Source organism: Grammomys surdaster, unplaced genomic scaffold (genome assembly GCF_004785775.1).
Source record: "Grammomys surdaster isolate TR1022 unplaced genomic scaffold, NIH_TR_1.0 361, whole genome shotgun sequence".
In the NCBI taxonomy this organism is placed as follows: domain Eukaryota; kingdom Metazoa; phylum Chordata; class Mammalia; order Rodentia; family Muridae; genus Grammomys; species Grammomys surdaster.
In genome coordinates this window covers 117,038-141,134 of record NW_021604780.1, presented here as the reverse complement: position 1 = coordinate 141,134, position 24,097 = coordinate 117,038, and the positions used below count along the sequence as shown (strand labels likewise).

At 43.2% G+C, this 24,097-nt stretch overlaps 2 protein-coding genes across 5 annotated transcripts in view; one reads left to right on the top strand and one right to left on the bottom strand.

Annotated features, from left to right (window-relative positions):
* Tbccd1 (TBCC domain containing 1) overlaps window positions 1-5,337 on the bottom strand; it is a 48,631-nt gene extending 43,294 nt beyond the window's left edge. Inside the window, exon 1 of one of the 3 annotated variants that reach the window (XR_003712948.1) lies at window positions 5,069-5,337. The gene's annotated coding sequence lies outside the window, so the exon portion shown is untranslated. The remainder of the gene's footprint in view (window positions 1-5,068) is intronic. The other 2 variants (XM_028779700.1, XM_028779702.1) reach the window with 2 other exon arrangements.
* Window positions 5,338-5,666: 329 nt separating this feature from the next.
* On the top strand, window positions 5,667-21,658 carry Dnajb11 (DnaJ heat shock protein family (Hsp40) member B11). 2 transcript variants are annotated; one of them, XM_028779695.1, is made up of 11 exons: window positions 5,667-5,908; window positions 10,867-11,023; window positions 13,795-13,892; window positions 15,278-15,410; window positions 17,312-17,454; window positions 17,787-17,869; window positions 18,086-18,143; window positions 19,308-19,419; window positions 19,710-19,869; window positions 20,442-20,533; window positions 21,369-21,658. In XM_028779695.1, exons 1-10 carry the CDS (start codon window positions 5,841-5,843, stop codon window positions 20,504-20,506), a joined length of 1,077 nt encoding a protein of 358 aa, XP_028635528.1. In that variant the 5' UTR covers window positions 5,667-5,840; the 3' UTR covers window positions 20,507-20,533; window positions 21,369-21,658. The 2 variants fall into 2 exon arrangements, with proteins under 2 accessions (XP_028635528.1, XP_028635527.1); XM_028779694.1 differs by lacking the exon at window positions 21,369-21,658 and having other exon boundaries at window positions 20,442-21,158.
* The last annotated feature ends 2,439 nt before the right edge of the window (window positions 21,659-24,097 follow it).

Genomic DNA, 24,097 nt, shown 5'->3' with positions numbered 1-24,097 from the left:
TCATTGATAAATGAATCTCAATTATCTTGATCCCTCCAATCAAAAGACACAGGTTAGCAGATTGGATTAAAAAGGGGTAGGGAGAATCTACCTTTTTTTGTTGCCTTCACGGAATGCCTCTCACCAACAAGGACAGATATTACTAACCACCTCAGGGAGAAAGAATGGAAAAGGGTATTCTAAAAAAAAAATGAACCTAGGAAACAAATGGGTGTTGCTAATTTAGTATCTTACATTATAAATATGTATTATGGCAATACATATTTCAAACCAAATCTATTCAGAAAAGGTCACTTCATATTGAATAATAAACAATCAATCAAGAAGATGTTACTATTCCAAATCATATATTCCTTGAACACAGACCACCCAATTGTATAAAACAGATACTACTATAAATAGAAACACACAGCTGAGAAGATGGCTCAGAAGCTAAGAGCACTGGCTGCTCCTTCAAAGAACCAGAATTCAATTCCCAGCATCCACATGGCAGCTCACAACTGCCTGTAACTCCTGTTCCAGGGGATCTGACTCCCTCAGACATATATACAGGCACAATACCAATGCACATAAAATAAAAATAAACAGAAAAACTTAAATATATATATATATATTTAAAAAAGAAAGAGATAGAATAGACGCAGACACATATTAGCTCTAGCACAATAATGAGTGAGTTTAAGATCTACTCTCTCCAGTACACAGGTTATCCTGACAACAAATAAACGGCCGGATTCAACAGCATCCTATCTCAAATAGACCTACCAGATAGCTACAAGCATCCCACAGTCTTCTCACCATCTCATAGAACATCTAAGATACAGCATATAACAAACAGTACACAAAGCAAGCCTTAGCACATACAGGAGAACTGAAATAATCTCATGTATGTAATCTATCATCAATAGACTAAAACTAGAAACCATCTTGAGAGGAACTACAGAACTCATGGACACTGAACAACGGGGGCAGGGACAGTCCCAGAGCTATGGCTCAGCTGTGAAAAGCATACAGTGCTCTTGCAGTGCACCAAAGTCTGGTTCCCAGCACCCATATGGGTGGCTTACAACCAACTGTAATTCTAGCTCCAAGAGATCCAAGAGCCTCTCCTGAACTCTGACAGTCCCTGTACGCATACATTCACATACAAAGACACATACACACACGTAACTTTAAAATAATAAACCTGAAACATTTTTTTAAATTAATAGACTAGAATAATACAAATACAACATACCAACACTTAAGACATAATGAAGGCACTGTCCAGGTGGGAAATGAGAGCAGAGTCTCTCTTACTCTTTCAAAGATTTTGATTTACATTTAGTTTGTGACTGTGTTGTGTGTGCACAGGCCATGATGTGCATGTGGAAGCCAAGGACAATCTGAGTCACTTCTCTTTCCACCATTTGGGGGCCAAAGACTGACCTCAGGTAATCAGACTTGATAGTATACTACCTGAGCCATCTTACCAACCCTCTCCTGTTGTTTGTGTCTCTTTGTTTTGTGCTATAGCCTAGGTGGCCTTCAAGCTTTTGTCTGATTCCCCTTTCTTTCCCTCCCACCTTGAAGTAGGCACGCTAAGACCACAGATGTAAGCCACCAACATCTAGCTTTTATTAGGGAGGGTCTCAAGAATTGAACTCAGGTCATTAGGTTTGCACGGTGTTTTTCCCCCACTGAGCATCTCCCTATAACCAGGAAACTGGTTCTAAAAAGTGAAGTGCCTACTGAATTTTTAAAAACCAGAGACATCACAAATATTTTAAAATTCACTTAAGGATCTTTTAAGTGATCAAACCAGAGCATGGTGGCAAGATGTCTGCAATGGTCTGTCTTTAACTGTCAACTAGCCAAGCCCAGAGTCATCTGAAACAGTCTCAACTGAGGAACTACCTAGATCAGGTTGGCCCTGCGGGCATGAATGAGGAAGGCCGTCTTGATTATTAACTGACCCATTCCCTGGGCTGGGCTGTGCCCTGGATACAAGGAGAGAAAGCAAGCAGAATTGTGAGCAAACACACAACATGGTACTTCTGCTTTTGCTCCTGACTGTGGATGAGGTGTGACCAGCTGCCTCAGACTCCTAACTCTGACACTTTTCAACAATGACAGGACTTCTTACCTAACCTGGAACTGTAAGGCGAAGAAACATTTTGTTCCCCTACACTTCTTTCCCCCTTCAGGGTATTTTTACTGTAGCAACAGAAATGAATCTAGGACAACAGCTCAGAACCACTACCACCAAGCCAGGCTGCCTAATTCAATACTTAGGACTGACAGTCTGGAAGGAGAATGACAGCAGCAAGTTGTCCTCTGACTTCCATATGCACACTGTGGTACAGGCATACGTACACACACAAAGTAAAATATGAGATTGATGGGGGCATAGACATGAATAAAATTGAAATGGAAAAATATGAATCCATGAAATAACAGGATTATAGAAGCCTTAAATCAACAAAATCAGAGACAAAATAAAAGAACCATTACAAAATATCAACGAAACTCACATTTTCAGGAAAGCTTAAAAGAAATGGATAATTGCTAGAAGGATACAACCTGCCAGTTAAATGAAGAGGAGATAACTAATTTAAACAACTGTGTAACAAGCATCAGTACTGACGAAGTAAAGATAACTCAAAACAACAACAAAGCCTCACAACTAAAAAGAGCCCAATGGTGATTTAAAGAAGAATGGCCCCCATGGCTCAGATATTTGAATGCTTAGGTCACTAGGGAGTGGAACTCTTTGAAAGGATTAGAAGGATTGTGTCCTTGTTGGAACTGGTATGTCCATATTGGAGGAAAAGCATTACAGGGGATGGGCTTTGAGGCTTCAAAAGCCATGACAGGCCTAGGTCTCCCGCCCCCCCCTATCCCCCCCCCTCTCTCTCTCTCTCTCTCTCTCTCTCTCTCTCTCTCTCTCTCTCTCTCTCTGCCTGTGGACCAAAGCATCTCTCACCTACTACTCCAGTGCCTTCCTACATGCAGCCATGCTCCTTGCCATATGATAAAGGACTAAGCCTCTGAACCTGTAAGCAAGTCCCAACTGAATGTTTTTTTAAAATAAGAGTTGCCTTGGTCATGGTGTCTCTTCACAGTAAGAGACCAATGACTAAGACAAGTCCAAATATCCAAGATAAATTCATTGCAAAATTCTACCAAACCTTTAGGAAAAACAGCACTATTTCTCAAAGTATTGCATAAAATAGCTTCTTGAAAATAAGGTCAGTATTGGCCTATTACTAGCACCAAAGATAAACAAAGAAAAGATAATTATAGACCTATCTCCCTAATGTACATGGATGTAAAACATTCTCAGTGCAACCCTTGCCAGCCAGGCTGGAGAGATAGCTCAGAAGTGCAACCCTTGCCAGCCAGGCTGGAGAGATAGCTCAGAAGTTTCAGTGCAGCCCTTGCCAGCCAGGCTGGAGAGACAGCTCAGAAGTTAAGAACATTTACTACTCTTCTAGAAGACCTGGATTTCATTCCTAGCACCCACATGAGTGCTCACATCCAACTGCAACTTCAGTTTCAAGGGATTCTCCACCCTCTTCTGCTCTCCTTGAGCAACAGGCATGCACTAGCTTACATGCAGGCAAAGCACCCATGCATATCAACATAAACCTTTCTCATTTTAATTAGAAAAGGGGTTTTGGCAAAACATCAATGCCCGTTCTCGCACTACTCACAATAGCTAAGTTACAGGACTAACCCAGTTAGTCCTAGTTAGTTCAACAGCAGCAGAATAAAGAAAGGTGGCTTATGTACAATGTTTTCTCCTCAACCATAGAGAATGCAGTTATGGGATAGGAAAGATGGCTCAACTATTAAAGGCTAGGCTCACAAGCAAACATTTAAGAATGCAATTTTGTTGTCTACAGGAAAATAGATATAACTGGAGATAATCATCTTAAGGGAATTAGGCCAGTCTCAGAGAAACAAAAACATGCTTTATCTCATTTGTGGTTCCTAGATTTTATATAGGTACTTAAAATCATGTATGTGTATATGGCAAAGCCAAACTGTCTAGAGAAACGAAAGGAATAACACAACAGAGAGAAAAAGGTAAGAGAGTATAATATATATAAATAAAATTATACAGTTTGCTTATACAAGAAAGTACTATATACAATGAATATACACAATAAAAATTTTTTAGAAGGGAGTTGATTATTCTGGAACATGCCAAGATATTTAATAGGTGAGGATATACATCATTAGACAGCTTTGTAAGTTAGCATTTTACTTTGAGAGCAATGAAAAGCAGAAGAGTGACATGATTTGACTTTTTTTTTTTTAAAAAGTGGGAAGGTGCTGGGAATAGTTCAGTCCATAAAGCTTACGGTACAAGCAGGAGGCCTTGAATTCCACCCATTGTAGCAACTGCGACAAAAATGACCTGAACTTCCAGCGCTCAAGAGACAGAGACAGGATCTTGAGCTCCCGGGTCCACCAGCCTAGTCTAACCAGTGACCTCCGGGTTCCCTAGTGTGCTCACGTGTGCACACCATCATAGGGTGGAGAACATAAGAATTTTTAAATAGTGTATCGAGATATTAAGTTTCTAGGCAGGAAGATCGGTTATGAGGCCTTTGCAAGCAAGAAATAATTATGACTCAGACGTGGAGCTATAGTGGACATGCACACGGTACGACGGGTCACTGGTAAAGATCTGAATAAGTTATGCAGGAAAAAAAGCTGAGCGGAGAGGCTTTCCTAAACAACTAGTTGTCTGAGGTAAACAATACTGGAGAAAAAGAACAACCAACGAACAAGCTCTACTCCTAACAACAATAAAAGCCCTTTGCCGGGCAGTGGTGGCGCACGCCTTTAATCCCAGCACTTGGGAGGCAGAGGCAGGCAGATTTCTGAGTTCGAGGCCAGCCTGGCCTATAGAGGACAGCCAAGGCTATACAGAGAAACCCTGTCTGGAAAAACCAAAAACAAAAAACAAAAAACAAGCAAACAAAAAAAAAAACAAAACAAAAAACCCACCAACATAATAATAATGGCCTTTTATTGATTGCATGCTTACTGTGTGCAACTCTTCTAGGAAACTTACAGAAAAAAAATAATCATTCAATTAATTCCCAACGTTGCCAGCGAATGCCTTAGAAAACAGGTTCGAAAGTGGAGTGGGGATGGGGTTGCCTCACCGCTACGGAGTGCTGGAAGCGGAATCTGAACTTAAGTCGGTCTCCACGACGGCGTCTCTACAAGGTGCCAGGCCTCTTTCCTACGATATCGAGACTGTAATGAGTTTGTACTGTGAGAGCCTACCCCTAGGCAAGACGCCCCACGTACTTTGACACCTCCTGGGGTTGCACCTCCGTGAGCGCGCGTGTGTCACGTGTGCACATGGCGTAGTTTCCAGACTAGTAACCACGTTAAGACCTCTCTCGAGCAATTGGTCGGAATCTGGAAGCAGCCTCGCGATTGGTGGACATTCGGGTTTCCTACAGCAGCGCGCTCTTTCTCGGCTCCTAACTCTCTCCGGTTCTCAGGAGCTTCCGGGCGGCGCGAACCTCTGACGTTTCCTCTTCCCATTGGCCGGCGGCCACGGCTTCAGTTCTGCTGTCTGACTGGCTGCCCGCGCCGCCTCGGAGGTGAAGTGTACCGCTCTGATTGGCTGCAGAGGGGCGGCCGCGTGTGATGTCCCCGGCGCCGATTGGCCCACGCCTGGCTGCTCGCCGGCTCTCCCGGAAAGTGGCAGCTGAGGAAGGGGCGCGCTACCTGTCGCGGCGGCTGGGCAAGAGAGAGACCCCGGAGTGAGGCGGCCTCCGGAAGGGCTGGTCAGCCGACGCAGCGGCACGGGAGGCCGAGAGGGTGGCACCATGGCCCCGCAGAACCTGAGCACCTTCTGCCTGTTGCTGCTCTACCTCATCGGGGCCGTGATCGCCGGGTGAGGAAGGGGGCTCCCGCGCGGTACGGGGCCCGAGGGGCGGCCTTTGCAGAGAAGGACGCGGGTGGCAACGAGGAGGGAGGGAGGGGCACTCCCGGGCCGAGGAACGGAGGGGTAGTGTGGGTCAGGTTGGCCGTACTGAGCCAGGTTTTCCCCCAGAAGAGCGAGAGTTGGTTGCAGCGCCAAATGCCACTTTTGGGGATTGGAGGGAGTTAAGTGCCTGTGAGCAGAAGAACGAGCGCGGACGTCTGAGGAATGGGGCTCCTGATGGAAATGAAGGTAGTGAGTGCCAAGCTGGGGTTGAGATTATGGATACGTCCTTGACGTCTGAGTTCCAGAATGGGACGGTGGGTTACTCAGTTTGCGACCAGCCTCTGAGAGGCTGACACTAAAATGGGTGGGCCATGATGCCATGTCATATGAGGAGAGCAAGTAAGGAAGCTAAGCTCAGACTTAAGAAAGTTGGCCTGAGAGAGCATAAGACACTTTAGAGAGTCCTCGTACTTAACCATCTTCTTGGGCTAGCGAGCCTGATCTGACTTCTTGGCTCACTGTCTCTCTCCATGGTTCTTTCTTGAGTTGGATAGTATGAATGAGAACAGTTCTCTAACAGGCAGTAAAGACTGAGGTTCTAGTCCCATGCCACTCCTGTGAATCCTACAAGCTTGATGGAACTGTATCAATTTTCTGAAACCAGGGATAACAGTGTGCCATATATAACTTAGTATATTGGACTTGTGTTCTAGAATGCCTGTACCCCCAATCCCTGCTTTGGGCAGGTGAAAACAGGTGGATAAAAATTCAAGGTCACTTGCAGCTACCGAGTGAGTTCCAGGCTTGCCTGGCCTACATTACACCCTATCTCAAATAAATAAGTAACTGCAAAAATAAAACTACACCAAAAGCTTGTAAATGTCAGATTTTGACTATTTATAGGTTGTTCACAATGGAAAACTCACTGCTTAGCATAGCTTTTAAAGCTGTTTTCTTTTTTTCTTCTTCACTTTTATCATTTTTCCTTGGGAAATACTTTAAATTTCTAAAAGTTAACATTTCTTACATATGCTTTGTTGTTTTTTCTTTGTTTGATTAAGCCATGAGTACCCAAGGTATTTAATAAAACATCAACATAAAACTTTGCAGTTGGGAGTTGAAATATGCTGGTCTCCAACTCAATATGTAGCTGAAGATAACCTTGAACTCCTTTGTGATCCTTCAGCCACCACTCCCCAAGTGGTAGGATTGCAGGCATGAATGACTCCTGGCAAATAATAATTTTTTTGATACTATAGTTTTAAACTTCAGTCATTCATGAAACAACCTCTGGGGAGACTAATGTTGACACTGGACTCTGTCAGCCCACCCCCTCTTTCTTTTTTCTTGTATTTTTCTGAGCTGTCATTTAACTTTTCCCCTCTTAAATTTTTTATTTATTCTCTGACAGTTTCATGCATATACCTACCTACAACTCCTGCACCCCACTACAAATACTTTCCCTGGGCACACCCCAGTATGTTTCCTTTATAACTTCATGTAACTCTCTGAATCCAGTTAGTGCTGCCTGCTGTCATGGTGACCAGTTGTATTGGCTTACTCACATGAAGGTCTTGTTCAGGTAACCATAAGTTGAATGAACTCATTAGTACCGTTTGCAGAAGACAGAATTTTACAACACTCTTCTCGATCCTCTGCATTTCTATTCTTTCTTTCCTCCTTCCCCTGAACCATGGGGAGTGTGGGAGAGGTGGAAGGTTGAAGTACTTGTTCCATTTAAGACTGATCTTTCAATTCTAATTTATTCTCAATTATGCTGATGCATTAATTACTGCCCCGTAGAAAGAAGTCTCTGTCCAAAGAGGAGAGTGGCATGAATATAACATATAACCCTCTCTATATATGAATATATTTATATGTTACATTCATTTATATTCATATGTAATCTATGGATATAACCTAAATATTTATAAGGCAGCTTGACAACATGTCTATTTATTAAAACAACAGCAACAAGTTCCTCCTTCCCCCAGGGCCTGTGATTCCCCCTCCCGACCCCCCGGCCATAGGCTTTCAGATAGTTTTACAATATCAGATATAAATTTACTCCTGAGGAACAGGCCTTAAATACAATCAAAAAGCAGTATGTTAACTTCATAATCTTTCTGCCATCATTATACCTTGCCTAGCTAGTCAGCATTAGTGACTTTTTTCCCCAAGCAGCCTGCATAATGCCTTCTAGCACTGTGGAAGCTGGTCAAGAGGGAGGAAGTTTTTGTATTATCTCCAACTTGATTTCTCTATGTCCTGTGACCACAGGGTGTAGGTCATCAGCAATAGATAGGTCTTCCATCTAGTTATGATGGGTAGCCAGGAGCAATAGCAATGGCCTCTATTGTTTTGAGGGCCTCCCTGACTTATACTAACTCAGAAATGTTTCCCAAAGCCAGCACTGAGACTTTTGCATTATATATGCGTAGAATCCATGTATTCTAAAAGAAGCATCCACTCATTCGGGGTACCTATGTTCAGAATCCTCTGTAAGAGTAGTATGAACTTAAGGGGTGGGGAGCTTTATGCATTTTTTGAATTAGCTTACAAAGTAGTGACTTTCCATAAGTTGTTTTTTTTTTTAACATCCTTAGTTTTGCTTACTTCACCCCTCTCAAGAAGCATATTCTTAAGAATATTTCTTAAGTAAGCCTCACTCTCTGAATAGTTAGCCTTTTCGTTATTAAGTAGTTGGTTCCTATCTCATGAGACTTCAAGACTTTAGAGATGAGATAGAGACTTCCTGTGAGTGATAAATTTTAAAAATGATGTAGTTGAGCTGGGCCTGGTGGCGCACGCCTCTAAACCCAGCACTTGGGAGGCAGAGGCAGGCAGATCTCTGAGTTTGAGCCCAGCCTAGTCTATAGAGTGAATTCCAGGACAGGCAGGGCTACAGAAAAGCCCTGTATTGGAAAACAGAAAAAAAAAATGTGTATAGTTGAGCTAAATATAGTTTTATATACCTGTAAATTCAGCATTTGAGAGGTAGAGAAGGTAGAGAGGAGTTCAAAATGAAGTTGAGATACATAGTGAGTTCAAGGCCAGTCTGAGCTACATGAGGCCCAGTCTAAGAAAAACAGCCCAGAACCCTAACAGGATGATTACAATAACTAAAGTACTTTTCAAAGGTTTGTTAAATAACCCTAGCTTCCTGAGTGCTGGGATTATAGACATGTGCTATCATGAATCCAGGACTTCATGCATTTAAAGCAGGCACTCTAACTGAGCCACATGCCAGACCATAAAACATATTTTTTAATATTCTGTCTTACGTCTTGGTTCCCTAGTTCATTTTACTCATACATTTTAAAATTACCCTCGCATACTATGTCAGTGACTATTATATGACTTCCCTAGCCCCATTATTAAGATGTTTTCAGGTTCTATTCTAGTTTCAGATTCAGATTCTATTCTTGTTTCAGATTCAAATTCTAGTGGTTAAACTTCTTGCAAAAAGAGTAGATGTTGTAAGCATTCTTATATGTTCACTTACTCAGGGTATTTACTGGCTTCTTCAATGAGCTGGATATGGCCTTTGCCTGGAGTGCTTTTTATAGTCTTACTCTAGCTTTCTATTCACACTTCTTGCAAAGAAAGAACCCTTTTATGGCTGATTCCAGCATAGCTCCTGGCAATGTTCTCTATTTTATGCCCCAGTTTATACCCTATGCATATGGTATAGAGGCTCCTACATGTGGACTTTAGAAGATGTCTATCATAAAGATGTATCTAGATTAGCATACTTAATAGCAATGAGTGCATGAAATGTAATTTTTCTCTTCCAGCAAAATATGCCATAACCCGTACATCCAGATGAGTGCTACTTTTCCTTTAGGGTTATTATTTGGAGTTTGCTTAATCTTTACTAACTCCTTAGGTCAGTCCATCTTTAATGTTCCAAAAGTGCTACTGTTTAGGACATTTATGTGACAGTCTTTGTGAATAAAGATAACTATTGTTTGAAGTTATTTGACCTTTAGAAGCAGGCAAAAGGCACTGAGTGGGGCTGAAGAGATGGCTCAGCAGGTAAGGGCACTTGCTGCTCTTAGTGGAGAACCCCAGCACCCATGTAGTGATTCACAGCCACCTGTAACTACAGATTCGGGGAGCCAGCTTTAATTGACACCAAGGGTACCTACACTCACACCCCACATGAGCACACACATCTACTCATAATTAAAAATAAAATAAATTCTTTTAAAAAAAATATTTGGAGCCAGTACAGGGAGTAAAGAAGGAGTTAAATGGATTCTTTGGTTGTTAGCTGGAAATAGCATGGAGCCGTAAAGCATGGGGATAGTCTCTCTGCTGAAGGTAATTCTCAAGAAGAATGCCGCCAGTCCTTTACATAGCTTTGAATTGCCCCGCATCCTAGTCCCATTGTGATTATTTCAGTACCCAAGACTGTAAATTCTGACATCTCCCTTGATTTATTGATTCATATATGTGCACGTGTCACATATATCTTTGTCTTTATCCTTACATGTTTATATAAGTGGACCTGACTGGAAAGGGAGAAGATGTAATACATCCCGGGAGATAATCCAGCTGTTAGGAGCACTTGCTCTTCTTACAGAGGACTTGCACTCAGTTCCCAGCACCCACATCAGGCAGCTCACAACTTCCAAGGTTCAAGCATCTGCATGTGGTGCAAATGTAGACACTCTCACACACACACACACACACACACACACACTTTCTTAGAATGTAATAGGGAGCTAGAGAGATGGCTAGGACAAACACATGAATTGGCAAGGAGGGACTCAGTGTGTGTGGGTGTGTGTGTGTGAGAGAGCGTGAAGGAGTCGCATGAAAATGACCAAAGAACGTTATATATGTACAAAGAGTAAAAATGCAAATTAAAAATGTAATAGAGAACTCTTTAATGAAGTCTTACCTGTCCATCCTCCCAGGCGAGATTTCTATAAGATCTTGGGGGTACCTCGAAGTGCCTCCATAAAGGATATTAAAAAGGCCTACAGGAAACTGGCCCTGCAGCTTCACCCTGACCGGAACCCTGATGACCCCCAAGCCCAGGAGAAATTCCAGGATCTAGGTGCTGCGTATGAGGTGAGTCATGAAAACAAAACCGGGAACACCACCTGTGGATGTGGAAAAGACCAGCACCAAGGAAACCTCCCTCCCTTGGGCCGTTTCTATCTGAAAGCAGTACGTAAGTGAGGACTGTATGTGTTCCCGGATTGTACAGTCGTTATCCGCAGTGTGTGTGCGTGCGCATGCGCACAAGTGCCCGTGTGTATGTGTGGGTGCGCACAGATGCTAAAAGAGATACCAGATCTTCTGCTGGAGTTAGAGGTGATTGTGAGCTGTCTAATGTGGGTGCTAGGAACCAAACTCAGGATCTCTGCAAGAGAAACTAGTCTTCTTAATGGCTGAACCACTTGCCAGCCCCTCTGACAAATTCTTAACTGGGACCATGTGTAAATCTGAGTGGGTTGGTAGCCCCTAAAATGACACATAACATTTTATTCCATATGAGGCACAGATTTCATATTTTGTACTGTTTTCCATGAATATTATCACTATTTCCTAGAAACCCAGTACTCAAAAATAGTTTCTAAAAAAGCTGAATTTGTACTTTTTTCAATGCTTTACAATGTACATGTGCCCCCCCCCTTTTTTTTCCTTTGAGACAAGGAAGGTGTCACTGTGTAGTTCTGGCTATTCAGAAACTTGGTATGTAGACCACGCTGGCCTCAGCACGCCTGGCTCCGTGTGCTGCCCTTGATAATGACTCTGTAGTGTTCCTTATCCATGGCCTGTACGGGCTATACCTATCTTACGAAACTGAAGTTTATTTGACCCTAACTACCTCTGTGGTATTGTTGATTTTCTTTTTCCTTGTATCAGCCAAGCCTGTTTGCCTTTCTCCCAGGTAAATTAATGTGCACAAATCAGAATATTAGTAGAATACAAAGACTCTAGCAAACAAAAGGTTTTTCTTTTCCTCTACTGAAGTAAGATTGATTACTGTCAGCATTTTAGTTAGTTGAGAGTCTGCATGTTAGTTGACTAATCAATTACCTGTCCCACCCTCCACCCCAACCCCCACTTAAAGCAGGCTTAGTATGGTGGAAAGCACCTGTGACTCTAGCTAGCTCCCTAGAAACTGAACTAAAAGTATCAGTTGAGCTCAGTGGTTAAACCCAGCCTGCTCTTCACAGTGAGGAGTGTGTACATGTCCACAGGAAGAGTTAAAGCACTTTAAAATTCAGAAGTACCTATGTGTGCATCTGCTTCATGTATGCTGCTTCAGGTTTCTAAAATAAAAGAACTCTTCCATAGTTGATTTTCAACCTTTATCTCTATTATTTGTACACGTGTGTGATATGAGTGCAGGAGGTGCCTGCAGAGGTCCAGAGGTGTCTAATGCCCCCAGAGCTGTAGTCCCAGGTGGTGGTGAGCCACCCACCCAGCATGGGTGCTAGGAATCACTCTTGGGTCCTGCAAAAGCAGTGTGAGCTCTTAACTACCAAGCCATCTATTCAGCTCCGTTTGTTTTCTTAGTAAGTTGTTTTGTTTTTGTTTTTTATATAGGTGAATGTTTTGCTTGCTTGTCTGTAGATACACTTTTGTTCATGCCTCTTGCCCATGGAAATCAGAAGAGGGCATTGAATTTTCCTGAAACTGGAATTATGGGTGTTTGTGAGCTACCATATACGTTCTGAGAATCAGATTCAGGTCCTCTACAAGGGCGACAAATGCTTTAGCTGCTGAGCCATCTTTCTAGCCCTTTTTAAAATTAAGTTTTAAACATAACAGAAAGTAGTGGATTTCATTGTGGTCATTTCATACGTAAATATTTTTATATTTAGTTTTTATTAATCTCCTGCATACATTTTTTTTCTTCTTACATGTTGAAGGCAAATTTTTACATGCTTAGAAACCAGTTTTTCCTTACATTCTTTGGACCATGCAAACATCATGCAACATTCTTTCAGGCAGTGAAATTGACTCGAGGTACATTTATAGATTAGTGTTTATTGATATTTTTCTCAACAGCTTGAACTCAAGATGTCACAAACTTAGACACCTCAAGGCAGACAGCACTCTTCTACAAATGGATTTCTATACATATAAAAGCATGAAAAAAAGTGTGAAAACACAGCTCCGGATTTTCCTTCAGGGCCGTGATCCTGTTCTCTTGACAAGCCAATCTTCTCTATACAGTGTGTGTGTGGGGGTCGGGGAGAGGCAACTGTTTTAAGACTACTAATTTAGTGCATCTGTTGCTAGTGATAGCCTGTCACGGGTATATTCTAGCTTACAGTTTAGTGATATAGTACAGCATGGAGCTTATAGAATCAGAATAAGCCCTGGAACTAAGTTACCCAGAAGACCAACCTGAGTAGTCCATTTCCCTTCTTTCCAGGTACCTTCTTGACCGTTACAGTCACTGCTTAAACACAGTTTTTAAAGTACTCAATCAGATTTGACAACTTGAAGTTAAAAGGCTGTGTTGGGCAGTGTGGAGTAGTCAGTGCACCAAAGAATTCAGTCTGCTCAAACAGTTTCCCAGACGTGTGCTGCATGTCTAGAATCCTACTTAGGAGGCGAAGGCAAGAACATGAGTTGTGAGGCCAGCCTGGGCTACATTTGGAAGTCTAGGCCAGCCTGAGTCACATAGCAAGGCTTTGACTAAAAAATCTCAAACAACAACAACAACAAGTTTAAACAAGCCTTAATACCGTGCACAATGAAAACCACACTCTGTGGAAAGCGTTAGAAAGTTGGAGTCAGAGTGGAAAACAGCTGTAAACATGAATGTACTTTAACTGACCTTAGAATGTGACATTTTCTCCACTGCTATTTATTCCCAGGTTCTGTCAGATAGTGAAAAACGGAAACAGTATGACACTTATGGTGAAGAAGGCTTGAAAGATGGGCATCAGAGCTCCCATGGGGACATTTTTTCACAGTAAGTAATTTGCCCATTTGCAGGGTATTATTACATCCTGGGACTGGACCACTGGGCACGAACTGAATTGCTCTTGGAAGCAGAGGGCAGAGTTGCCGCTTTGTCATCCTGTGGACAGGAGTACGGTGGCTATGACAGGTACCATCAGAGGAGGAGTTCATAGGGTCTCTTCATCCCCTGTCACACTTGGCTTTCTGGGAATCAGGGATAGCTGCAACGCTAATAAATACTTATCCTCACTTTGAACCCCTCCTTGTTAGACATTTGAATCTCCATACGTCATAATGTCTTAACTAGGAGATCTATTCCAGAGTTCAGCTCTGTAATTATAAACAGAAAAATGTTTGGGTCTGCACTTGTATGCCATGAACGTTCATTTTTTCGGATTCTTTAAGGCTTCTAGAGCCTTCCCTTAAGTAAGAATACAGTTATAAACAATAGCTCTGTCTGTTGAGCTGTTAGGGAAGTACCTCTCCCCCTGACCATCGAAATGAAGCTAGAGATGTCAGAAAGAGAAGCTCCCTGTCCTGCTCAGCCCTTTATACAGCAAAAGGTTCAGGAGTACGTGCACCTGGGGTGACGATTACTGCCTGTACGACTGAAAGGCCCTGTTTTTATCCATCTCAGAGTCATTCTTTTATTACCTTCAAACATTCATTTTGACCGCGTGCAGGCCAGGACTTACTTTTCCCTAAGGACAGGGACTGTCCTGAGGTTTGCTTTTCAACTTTAAACATACGCCCATGGTTTTTGTTGAGTGGTAGCTTCTTCATCAAGGCTCATAATCTCTAAAGAGCAGATATAGTGAACACATGCAATTATTAAGATGTTTAGGATTAACCTTAAGGAATTCCTTAAATTAGGCCAGGCATGCTGTACACACCTTTACTCGTAGGCAGAGGCTGGTAGAACTCTGAGTTTGAGTCCAGAGTGGTCTATAGAGCAAGTTCCAGGACAGCCAGGGATCTTAGAGAAGTCTTCTCTTGACAAACAAACAAGCAAACAAAAAAGAGATTCCTTACATTAATGAAAAAGTCCAAATGCATAGGATTATATATATTCTACCCCTCTCAATATGTCTATAATACCTGGATTTCCCTCAGTATTTGAATGGCTTATTCAATTGATTGAGTCTTACATTGAATCCTTTGATATACTGTGCATTAGTGGGTGGCTATCATGTACAGAACATATGGATTAAAGAGTAAACTGGGGGGCCAGCAACCTGTAAATTAAAATTTTTATTATAGTTGGATCCAGTTTATTAAAAATATCTGTTTTGTGTAGTGTGCTGGCAGGAACAATATTTTATCAAGGGAAGAAGATCAACAATTGTGAGACAGGATCTGAGTCCTTTCTCCTGATGAATTTGCCTGTATCCACAGCTTCTTTGGAGATTTTGGCTTCATGTTTGGAGGAACCCCTCGTCAACAGGACAGGAATATTCCAAGAGGAAGTGATATCATCGTAGATCTAGAAGTCACTTTGGAAGAAGTGTACGCAGGGAATTTTGTGGAAGTAAGTTCACATAATGCACCTACTCATACTGACCATAGAACTTGTACTTTTGACCACAAATCAGAGACTTTCAAGTACTTTTTGTCTTTTAGAGTATAAGAGGGAGTGGCTGACACACAGGTGAGTTCATCAGAATCCTTAGTTCGTAGCAGTCACAAACCAAACTGACTGCGTAGCCTGAGAACTCAGTTGAAACTATACCATGCCTGTGCCTGCCTGTGTGCTGCTTCTGTGTCCTACCGCACTGCAGAGATACTTTTACCATTGCTGTCTGGTTTATTACACATGTCTGAACCTAAACGATGTGTGATGTGTTTTTGTTGTTGTCTTTGAGTTTGTAAAAATGCCACCTCATTATATTTTGAGACAGACTTTTGTCTCTGTGAGTCATCCTTGCTGCCTACAGCTGTCACTCTGCTGAGTAGAATCTCACCGTGACCATCAGTGGGGTTGGGTTCTTTTAACTCCCAAAGAGTCCTATACGTGAACATTCCTGTACATGTTCTAGTTGCACATGAGCAAGGATGTCTCCTTCATGGAGAAGTGTGAAAGTAGAATTGCTGCGTTGTGTCAACACGTTTATGCTTTATACAGAAATGCCATAGTATGTTTGAAATTGTCCAAGCCAGCAGTCAGCGTGCCATGACAGTTCGTGATGCTCCGCCCCTGTCCATATCGGATAGTCCCCGCTCCCTCGTAATGTTTAGAATTTTTAGAATGGGATGTTATCTCAGTGTGCTTCTTAATTTCTGACAAGGCTAAGCATCTCTTCCATTGGCCCTGTTTGTTTCTTCTTGTGAGACACTCCTTTGCCATGTGCCCTGCTTTGTCTTTATCTTGTTAACTTGTGAGACTGCCTCATTTTTGCTCTTAGGTTTTTGTGAGCGGTAATGTAGATATAGCTAGCTTTCCATTTATAGTATGTCTTTACATGGTATTTAAGATTTATTTTAATTAGTATAAGTGTTCATTTTAATGTGAAAAAGTCTGATCTTTAATTGTTAATTTTTGAGTCTTACATTCTCAAAGTCTGCTCTAAAATGAGAAAGCTCTTCTGTGTTCTCTGGTAAAAATTGGCCTTTTTTCACCTGAGGTTGTTTTTCTGTAACATTTGGAATGGACTTCGCAGCTAGACTGCACACTTTCTAACCTCGTCATCTCTCTGAACCAAATGTGCTGCTGGTTCCTCACCCGTACACAAGAAGAGTGAGTGCTCCCTACAGAGCTGTGATCAGATGAATGTGTGCACATCTAAGGTGTGTAAGCACAGCTATAGACATTGTCTCCCAATGCTCGTGTCACTTCCCTACATGAGCACAATGCCATGAGATTTTGTGTGTATCTGTAGGTATTCAAGGCAGCTGGTGGAGATAGCGGAAATCAAACTCTACGAGAACAAAATGTGCTCTTAACCAATGAACTCTCTGTCCAGCCCCAAAATATGTCTTTTGGTTTTGTTTCTTGGGATGAGGATCACATAGCCCAGGCTGGCCACAAATTTACTATGTAGCCAAGGACATGTCTATGAATGTGTCTGAATGGTGGGAGCACTGGGGATTAGTCCTGGGCTTGGTTACCTAAAACAGAAAGAGGTAGTCTGGGGAGGTTGCTCATAGAACTGGGAGGTTGGCACACAGTAGCTTTTGAATGCCGGGCCTGTTCTCTGGTGGGTTGTGCTTTATACAACTCAGATTTCTCAACAGCATAGTAATCCTGTGAACTGCTGTATCTTGGAAATGCTGATACTAATACCTGGTTTTAGTCTCTTCTTATACCCTCTCTCCTCTCCTACAGCTTCGGACTGAGATCAGAGTCAGTTAAATACACACTTGCCTCCATCCTGTGTGGGGGTTGATTTGTACCCAGAGAGGAAAACTAAAGGCTGTTTCATGTGTTCTTAGGTAGTTAGAAACAAGCCTGTAGCCAGGCAGGCTCCTGGCAAACGGAAATGCAACTGTCGGCAGGAGATGCGAACCACACAACTGGGACCGGGGCGCTTCCAAATGACCCAGGAAGTGGTTTGTGACGAGTGCCCTAATGTCAAGTAAGTGAAAAGCCCTCGGTGTGTGTCTTGTGTCTACAAGTAACAGATGTTTGTGCCCTAATGTCAAGTAAGTGAAAAGCCCTCGGTATGTGTCTTGTGTCTACAAGTAACAGATGTTTGTTCCCTCCAGCTCTGACCTCGAGCACAAATCTTTATGTCTGTGTGCTGCAGAGTCACTCTGCTCTGAATGTTAGCATCTGGTCTCTCTAGACAGGCCCAGATAGCCTTGGCAAACAGCACATGCTGTCCAAGAAAAGGCTCCCAGGGAGCACAGTGGTAGAGCTGATTGCATCTGTGCTTTCCTTACTATTCTCTTTCTCCTTTTGTCTCAGGCTAGTGAATGAAGAACGAACACTAGAAGTGGAAATAGAGCCTGGGGTGAGAGATGGCATGGAGTACCCCTTTATTGGAGAAGGTGAGATGCTGGCGTTGACTATCATAGCTCACTTCTGCCTTATCCCATAACTTAACATAACAAGTGTGGTATGTGTGGGGAGTGAGGCATTGCCTTCCCAGACAGACGTGACAGAGACATTGCCTGAGGCAGTGGATTTAAAAGTTACTTGAAGTGTCATGTAAATACGTGATCAGCTGGTGTAACTTCTGTTCTTCTTTGGACTGCCCTGACCAGGTGAGCCTCATGTGGATGGGGAACCCGGAGACTTACGGTTCCGAATCAAAGTAGTCAAGTAAGTATCGGCTGGGAGTACCAGCCTTGCTTTTTGCTTGAGTGATTAGGGGGTAGTGAATCCTCGCTTTGTCTTTTGTCTTATGCCTACAGTATCATAAGTCATTGTTTCTAACTCTGCAACAGTACTGAAAATAGGGGGTGACACCCTGGCCTTGAGCCCCAGTTATTTACTTAGGACTTAAACATTCAAAAGATGCTGTAAGGAAAGACTGGGTAAGAATCGAAGGGAGAGCTGTCTATTGTAGAGTGCCTGTAAGCATGCCCTGGGTTTGGGACCCTGCACTGTATAGGCCACACTGGCTGCCACATGCCTGTCATGCCTTCCAGGTGGTAAAGACGGGCAGAGCAGTAGTTCAAGGTCATCTAACCTGGGATACTTGATATCTTATCTCAAAACAAAACAAACAAACCCGGGAAATGAAAAGAGCCATGAATAAGAGGCAGTCTGCAATAGGAATTAAGGCATGCTGCACTTGCTTTCCATAAAAGGGACATTCAGTCAATACTAATATTCAGTGCCTCCTTTTATAGGCTTCTCTCCAGTGTGGAGTGCTGCTTTAACCCAGGACTCAGGCTTTCTGACTTATTATTCTCTCTTATTAATTAGTTGGGAACCAGTAGTAGGTCTGTGTTTAGCCTTGATTAAGCATTGTTCCTGCTGAATGATACAGCACTGCCCTCTTCCCAGGTCTCCCCTCTCACTCTGCGTTGGGTGGTCTTTTTTTGCATGTCTTGTCTCCCTTAGAGCTTCCCTGAGAAACAAAACAGTTGTGTTCCCTCAGTAAACCTGGTACTTTTGGTAAGGTGGGGATGGGGAGTTGAGAAATAGGATCTCACTTTGTAGCCCAGGCTGGCCTTGAACTTAGTGGTCTCACCTGTCTTCACCTTATCTGTGACTTGGGAAAGCACAGAAAATCCAATCAAGCATGGTCTTTCTTTTCTGTAACCTAATGGTTAATGATTTTTTCCTTACATTTGTGTACTTGTGCTAATTGTAAGGTAGTTAGGAATTGAGTTCAGTAAGACTTACACAGGTCTGTAATCTTGGAAAATGCCACATGTGAAGGCAAGCCAAATATTGTTTGAAATAACGGTGTTCATCTTTTTTCCAAGATTTTCTAGCACTTCAACCTCTGATGGTTTTTACCTTTTTCTGTTTCAGGCACCGGATATTTGAGAGGAGAGGGGATGACCTGTACACAAATGTGACCGTCTCACTAGTTGAGGCTCTGGTTGGCTTTGAAATGGACATAACTCACTTGGATGGTCACAAGGTAAACACTCCGCCCTTCCAGCTTTGTAGCCATGTGCTCTTGGGTCATCTCAGCAGCTTGGTCATCAGGGCCAGAGGCTCCTTCCTGGCCATCTCCCACTGTCTCTCCTCTCTGTGCTGCTGAGCCTCCAGCTGTGTTTTTAAGTCTTTCTGTGCTTGTCAACCGTTGCCCCTCGTCCTTTCTTCTCTGCTGAGCTGTGACACTAGCTGTGACCCCAGTGCCCCGTAGAAGTTGTGTGATGGACTTTGAGGGTGCCGGTCCTGCTCCACGGTGCTCCTTTTGCTTTCCAGGTCCATATTTCCCGGGACAAGATCACCAGGCCAGGAGCCAAGCTGTGGAAGAAAGGGGAAGGGCTGCCCAACTTTGATAACAATAACATCAAGGGCTCTTTGATAATCACTTTTGACGTGGACTTTCCAAAAGAACAGCTGACAGAGGAAGCAAAAGAAGGTATGGGATGTGTGTGTGTGTGCGTGTGTTTGCACATGCTTGTGTGTGTGTGTGTGTATACATTCATCATAGGGGATGACTGAAAGGAGAATACGGAAACCCTTTGGAGCCAGGAGACATGGCTGTAGGCCTTCTCTGCAAAGCAGTAAGAAGGCCTGCTGTTACTGTGTTCACTGAAGGCTGTGTGAGCTGGGCTGTGAAGTGAGTCCCTTAGGTGAAGAAGCCAGGCCAAACTAAAGGGAAGATGTACTGTACAGTGGGAGGGAGGACTGGAGCCTCAGGGTGAGCTCCTCTGGGCTAACTGAACGTGCCCTGGTGTAAGTGTTTAAAGTGATAAAGAAACGGGTAAAGGGGGCAAGGAAGGAGGGGTGGAGGGTCAGCTGAGGTGATTTTCTTCCCCTCCTTTACCTGATCTTATTTCCTAGGGCTTCACGAGATGTGTGTGTGTGGTGGGTCTTGAGAGAAAGAAATGAGATCACACGTGTGTGTTTGGAGATGTGCACATGTGAAGTTGGAAAGTCCAGAGGAGTCACGTTTTCATGAATGAAGTCATTTCCTTGTTCTTTCTGCAGGCATCAAGCAGCTTCTCCAGCAAGGACCAGTGCAGAAGGTGTACAACGGGCTGCAGGGCTATTAGGAGTGAAGAGACTGGCCTTTGAAAGAGGTGGATCATCGATATTTATTATCTGCAGGGGTTTTTTTGTGTGTGTGTTTCATTATTTTCAGTATGCAAGTTTGACTAAATCCCTTTTTCCCTGATGATCGTCATGACATGAACTAGAGGTTTGAGATCTGTCGATTGCATTGAGACAACAGTGACCAGCAGAAGGTTACCTAATACCTCTCCCTCTGGGGATCTCATGTCTGGTGCTGCCCGAGATTCATGGAGTAAAGTCTTAAGAGGGCGCCAGAGCGGAGGGAACAATGAGGGCTAGAGACAACTGTTAGCTATTTCAAAATGCCAACTGGAGAAGTCTGTTTTTAAATACATCTTGTTTCTTTTTTTGTTTTTTTTTGTTTTTTCTTGACTCCTGTTTCTTTTTCCTGTGAGCCGATGGGTAGTGTTCCCATCAGGCAGGATGGACACACAGCATGCAGAGGAATGATGAGAGCCCGGTCCCCAGGCCCCACTAAACACACATGGTGTCTAATAGCAACGAGCTTGGAGAAACCGAATAGATTAGAGACTGAGCTACATGAATTAAAGTTACACAAAGACCTCACTGTCTTTGAGAGAACATATTTTCCTGTTTTCTTTGGTAATAATAAAATCTGATATGGGTATTTTACTGTTTAGAAAGTACTTTTGTGTATCTATCCCAGGTAGCCTTATGACCAGAAACCTGTTAGTTTAGGAGCTAAGATGGCTAGCTCTAGAGAATAAATATTAGAAGTACAATTGCAAGTGGCTTTGTCTTCCAGTGGCACCAGATTCAGATGCCAGCAGGCTTCAACACACTTGACTTTTGAATCTTCTTCTCCATTGCTCTGGTACACAGGACTTGTTGCCACGGCTGCTGAGTATTTCAGTTCAGGAAAGCTACTACCTGCTACGCTGAGACTGCATAGCCTGCAGACCATCTGCAAACAACCTGAGGCTGTTTGGTCAGTTCTGCATCACCACCACCACCCACAGACACAACACACACTGCCCAACAGATGTTTACTCCTCCAAGTCAGGAATCTTACAAGTTTCTACTTTTTTCAGTTGGCCTTTTGTTTATCTCCTGAGCCCTTTCTGGAGGATGTTGGGTTGGAAGAAGCTTCCATACAGCAATGCTGAAGGCTAGGAACAGTGAAAACTTGTTCTGTTCATTGACATGGACAAAAGGCTTGTTAAGGGCCTACCATGAGCTAGCTAAGTTTTGTTCCACGTCCTTTGTATGGGTAGACTCTTCTTTAAATTGGGGCTAGAATTTGACCCTAGGCAATTTGCTCCTGAAAAGGTACTTAGTACAAAGAATACTAAAGTCCAGGAACAAAGTTAGAAAACAGGTAATAGGGGCTGGTGAGATGGCTCAGTGGTTAAGAGCACTGACTGGTCTTCCGGAGGTCATGAGTTCAAATCCCAGCAACCACATGGTGGCTCACAACCATCCGTAATGAGATCTGGTGTCCTCTTATGGGGTGTCTGAAGACAGCTACAGTGTATTTACATACAATAAATAAATTTAAAAAAAGAAAACAGGTAATAAAGGCTAGAGAGTCAGCTCAGTGGATAAAGGTGCCACCAAACGCCACAACCTGATTTGAGTCCCTGGGACCCATCTGGTGGGAAGAGGGAACAGACTTCTGAAGGTTGTCCTCTGACATCCATAGGGGCATCATGCTGCGTATGTGCAGGCACATAAACAATAAAAAAAAAATTTCAAAAAAGAAAATGCATGTTAGGTACAGATGGTAGGAGAACTGGTACTCTTTGCAGTTCAGATCTGCAAGGAAAAACTGGCATTTGAGGGAACTCTCTAAGACATATTGGGTCCCTGGCCTGGAAACAGATAACCCTGGACCTTTGAACCCTGTTACCTAAGGTGAAGAAGGGCAAGGTGTGTGTTTGGGTTTTTTTTGGTTTGGCTTGGTTTTAGCTTTTCAAGATGGTTTCTCTGTGTGGCCCTAGCTGCCCTGGAACTCATATTGTAGACCAGGCTAGCCTTGAACTCAGAGATGCAACTGCCTTTGCTTCCCAAGTGCTGGGGTTAAAGGCATGCACCACCCCACCTGGCTAAAGGGTAAGTTTTTAACCTAAGCTGTTCTGCATTCTTTTTTTTTTTTTTTTTGGTTTTTCGAGACAGGGTTTCTCTGTATAGCCCTGGCTGTCCTGGAACTCACTCTGTAGACCAGGCTGGCCTCGAACTCAGAAATCCGCCTGCCTCTGCCTCCCAAGTGCTGGGATTAAAGGCGTGCACCACCACCGCCCGGCTGCTGTTCTGCATTCTTAACGTCTAGTTTGGCTATTCCATTTTATTTTTTCCTCCTCGGTTATTGGCTGAGTGGTGAGATTCTCATCATAGATGAGTGGCATGCACAGAAGTCAGGGAGGTAGCTCCATGGGCTTGCTGCACAAGCCTGATGACCTGAACTCCAAAAGCCAGACATTGTGGCTTCTTGTATTCGTATGTTCCTACTCCAAGCTGGGAGCCAGAGTCTGGAGAATCATGGGGAGGGTTGCAGGCCAGCTACCCTGGAGTGTGAAGCAGGACACACACAAGGTGAAGGGAGAGAATGGACTTCCAAAGTTGCCCCCTGGCCTCAGCACCTGTGCCGTAGCTCACACAGGCATACAGCTTCATACATGGCGTAATTACAATAAGTATTTTTAAAACTTATGCCCCAACTGAAGAAATTTTAGTATTACTACCAGTAGGGGTAGAATTTTATTTTTATTTTTAAAAGTTCTAGTTCTAGTGATGAGCTGAAAAAGCAAGTATGTTCAGTGACTCTAGGAAATAAGTAAGAAAAACAATTGCCTAATGTTCATGTCCTGAAATTCCAGCATCTCTCACCACTATTGCCCCAGTACTTGTGATCAAGGCTTGAATAAAGTCACAGACAGTGAGCATCAGTATAGTTCCTGTGTAGATGTTATATGTCAAAAGCCCAGACCCAGGCAGGAGGATGGCTCAGTGGGTAATGGGCACTTGCTGCCAAGCCTGACTACCTGAGTTCCATCCCTGAGATCCACACTGGGGAAGGAGAGGACCAGTTCCTCTAAGTTGTCCACAAGAGAACCTTACATATACCCTTCCCCAACAACGTAAGCAAATAAATGGAATAAAAAATTAAAACCCCAGACAACTGAAAGACAAAATACTTCTGAATAGTATAATAGGCACATACCCCCTATTAAAGCAGCTAAGAATAACAGACAGTCTCCCTGGAGGACTGAGTGCCAGAGGCATGGTCATGGGTGGTTCAAGAGATGCTACAATGAAGTACAAAATAGCCACTGGATGTTTGTTTTGGAGGCAGGGTCTCATGTATCTCAGCTGACTTCAAACTCAATAGTCCAGCCTTGAGCAAGAACCTTTGGTTTCCACCTGCCAGGCCATGCCCAGGTTACTAGTACTGGAAGTCCACTCCAGGGCTTTGTGCAGACTAGGCAAGGGCTTTGCTAGCTGATCTATAGTCCCTGCTTCTCCGGCACTGGATTGTGAAGATTTAACTGTAAAAATCTCAATTCTTTAGTACACTTAAAATAATATTATTTTGAGTTATATCGGGTAGAGTT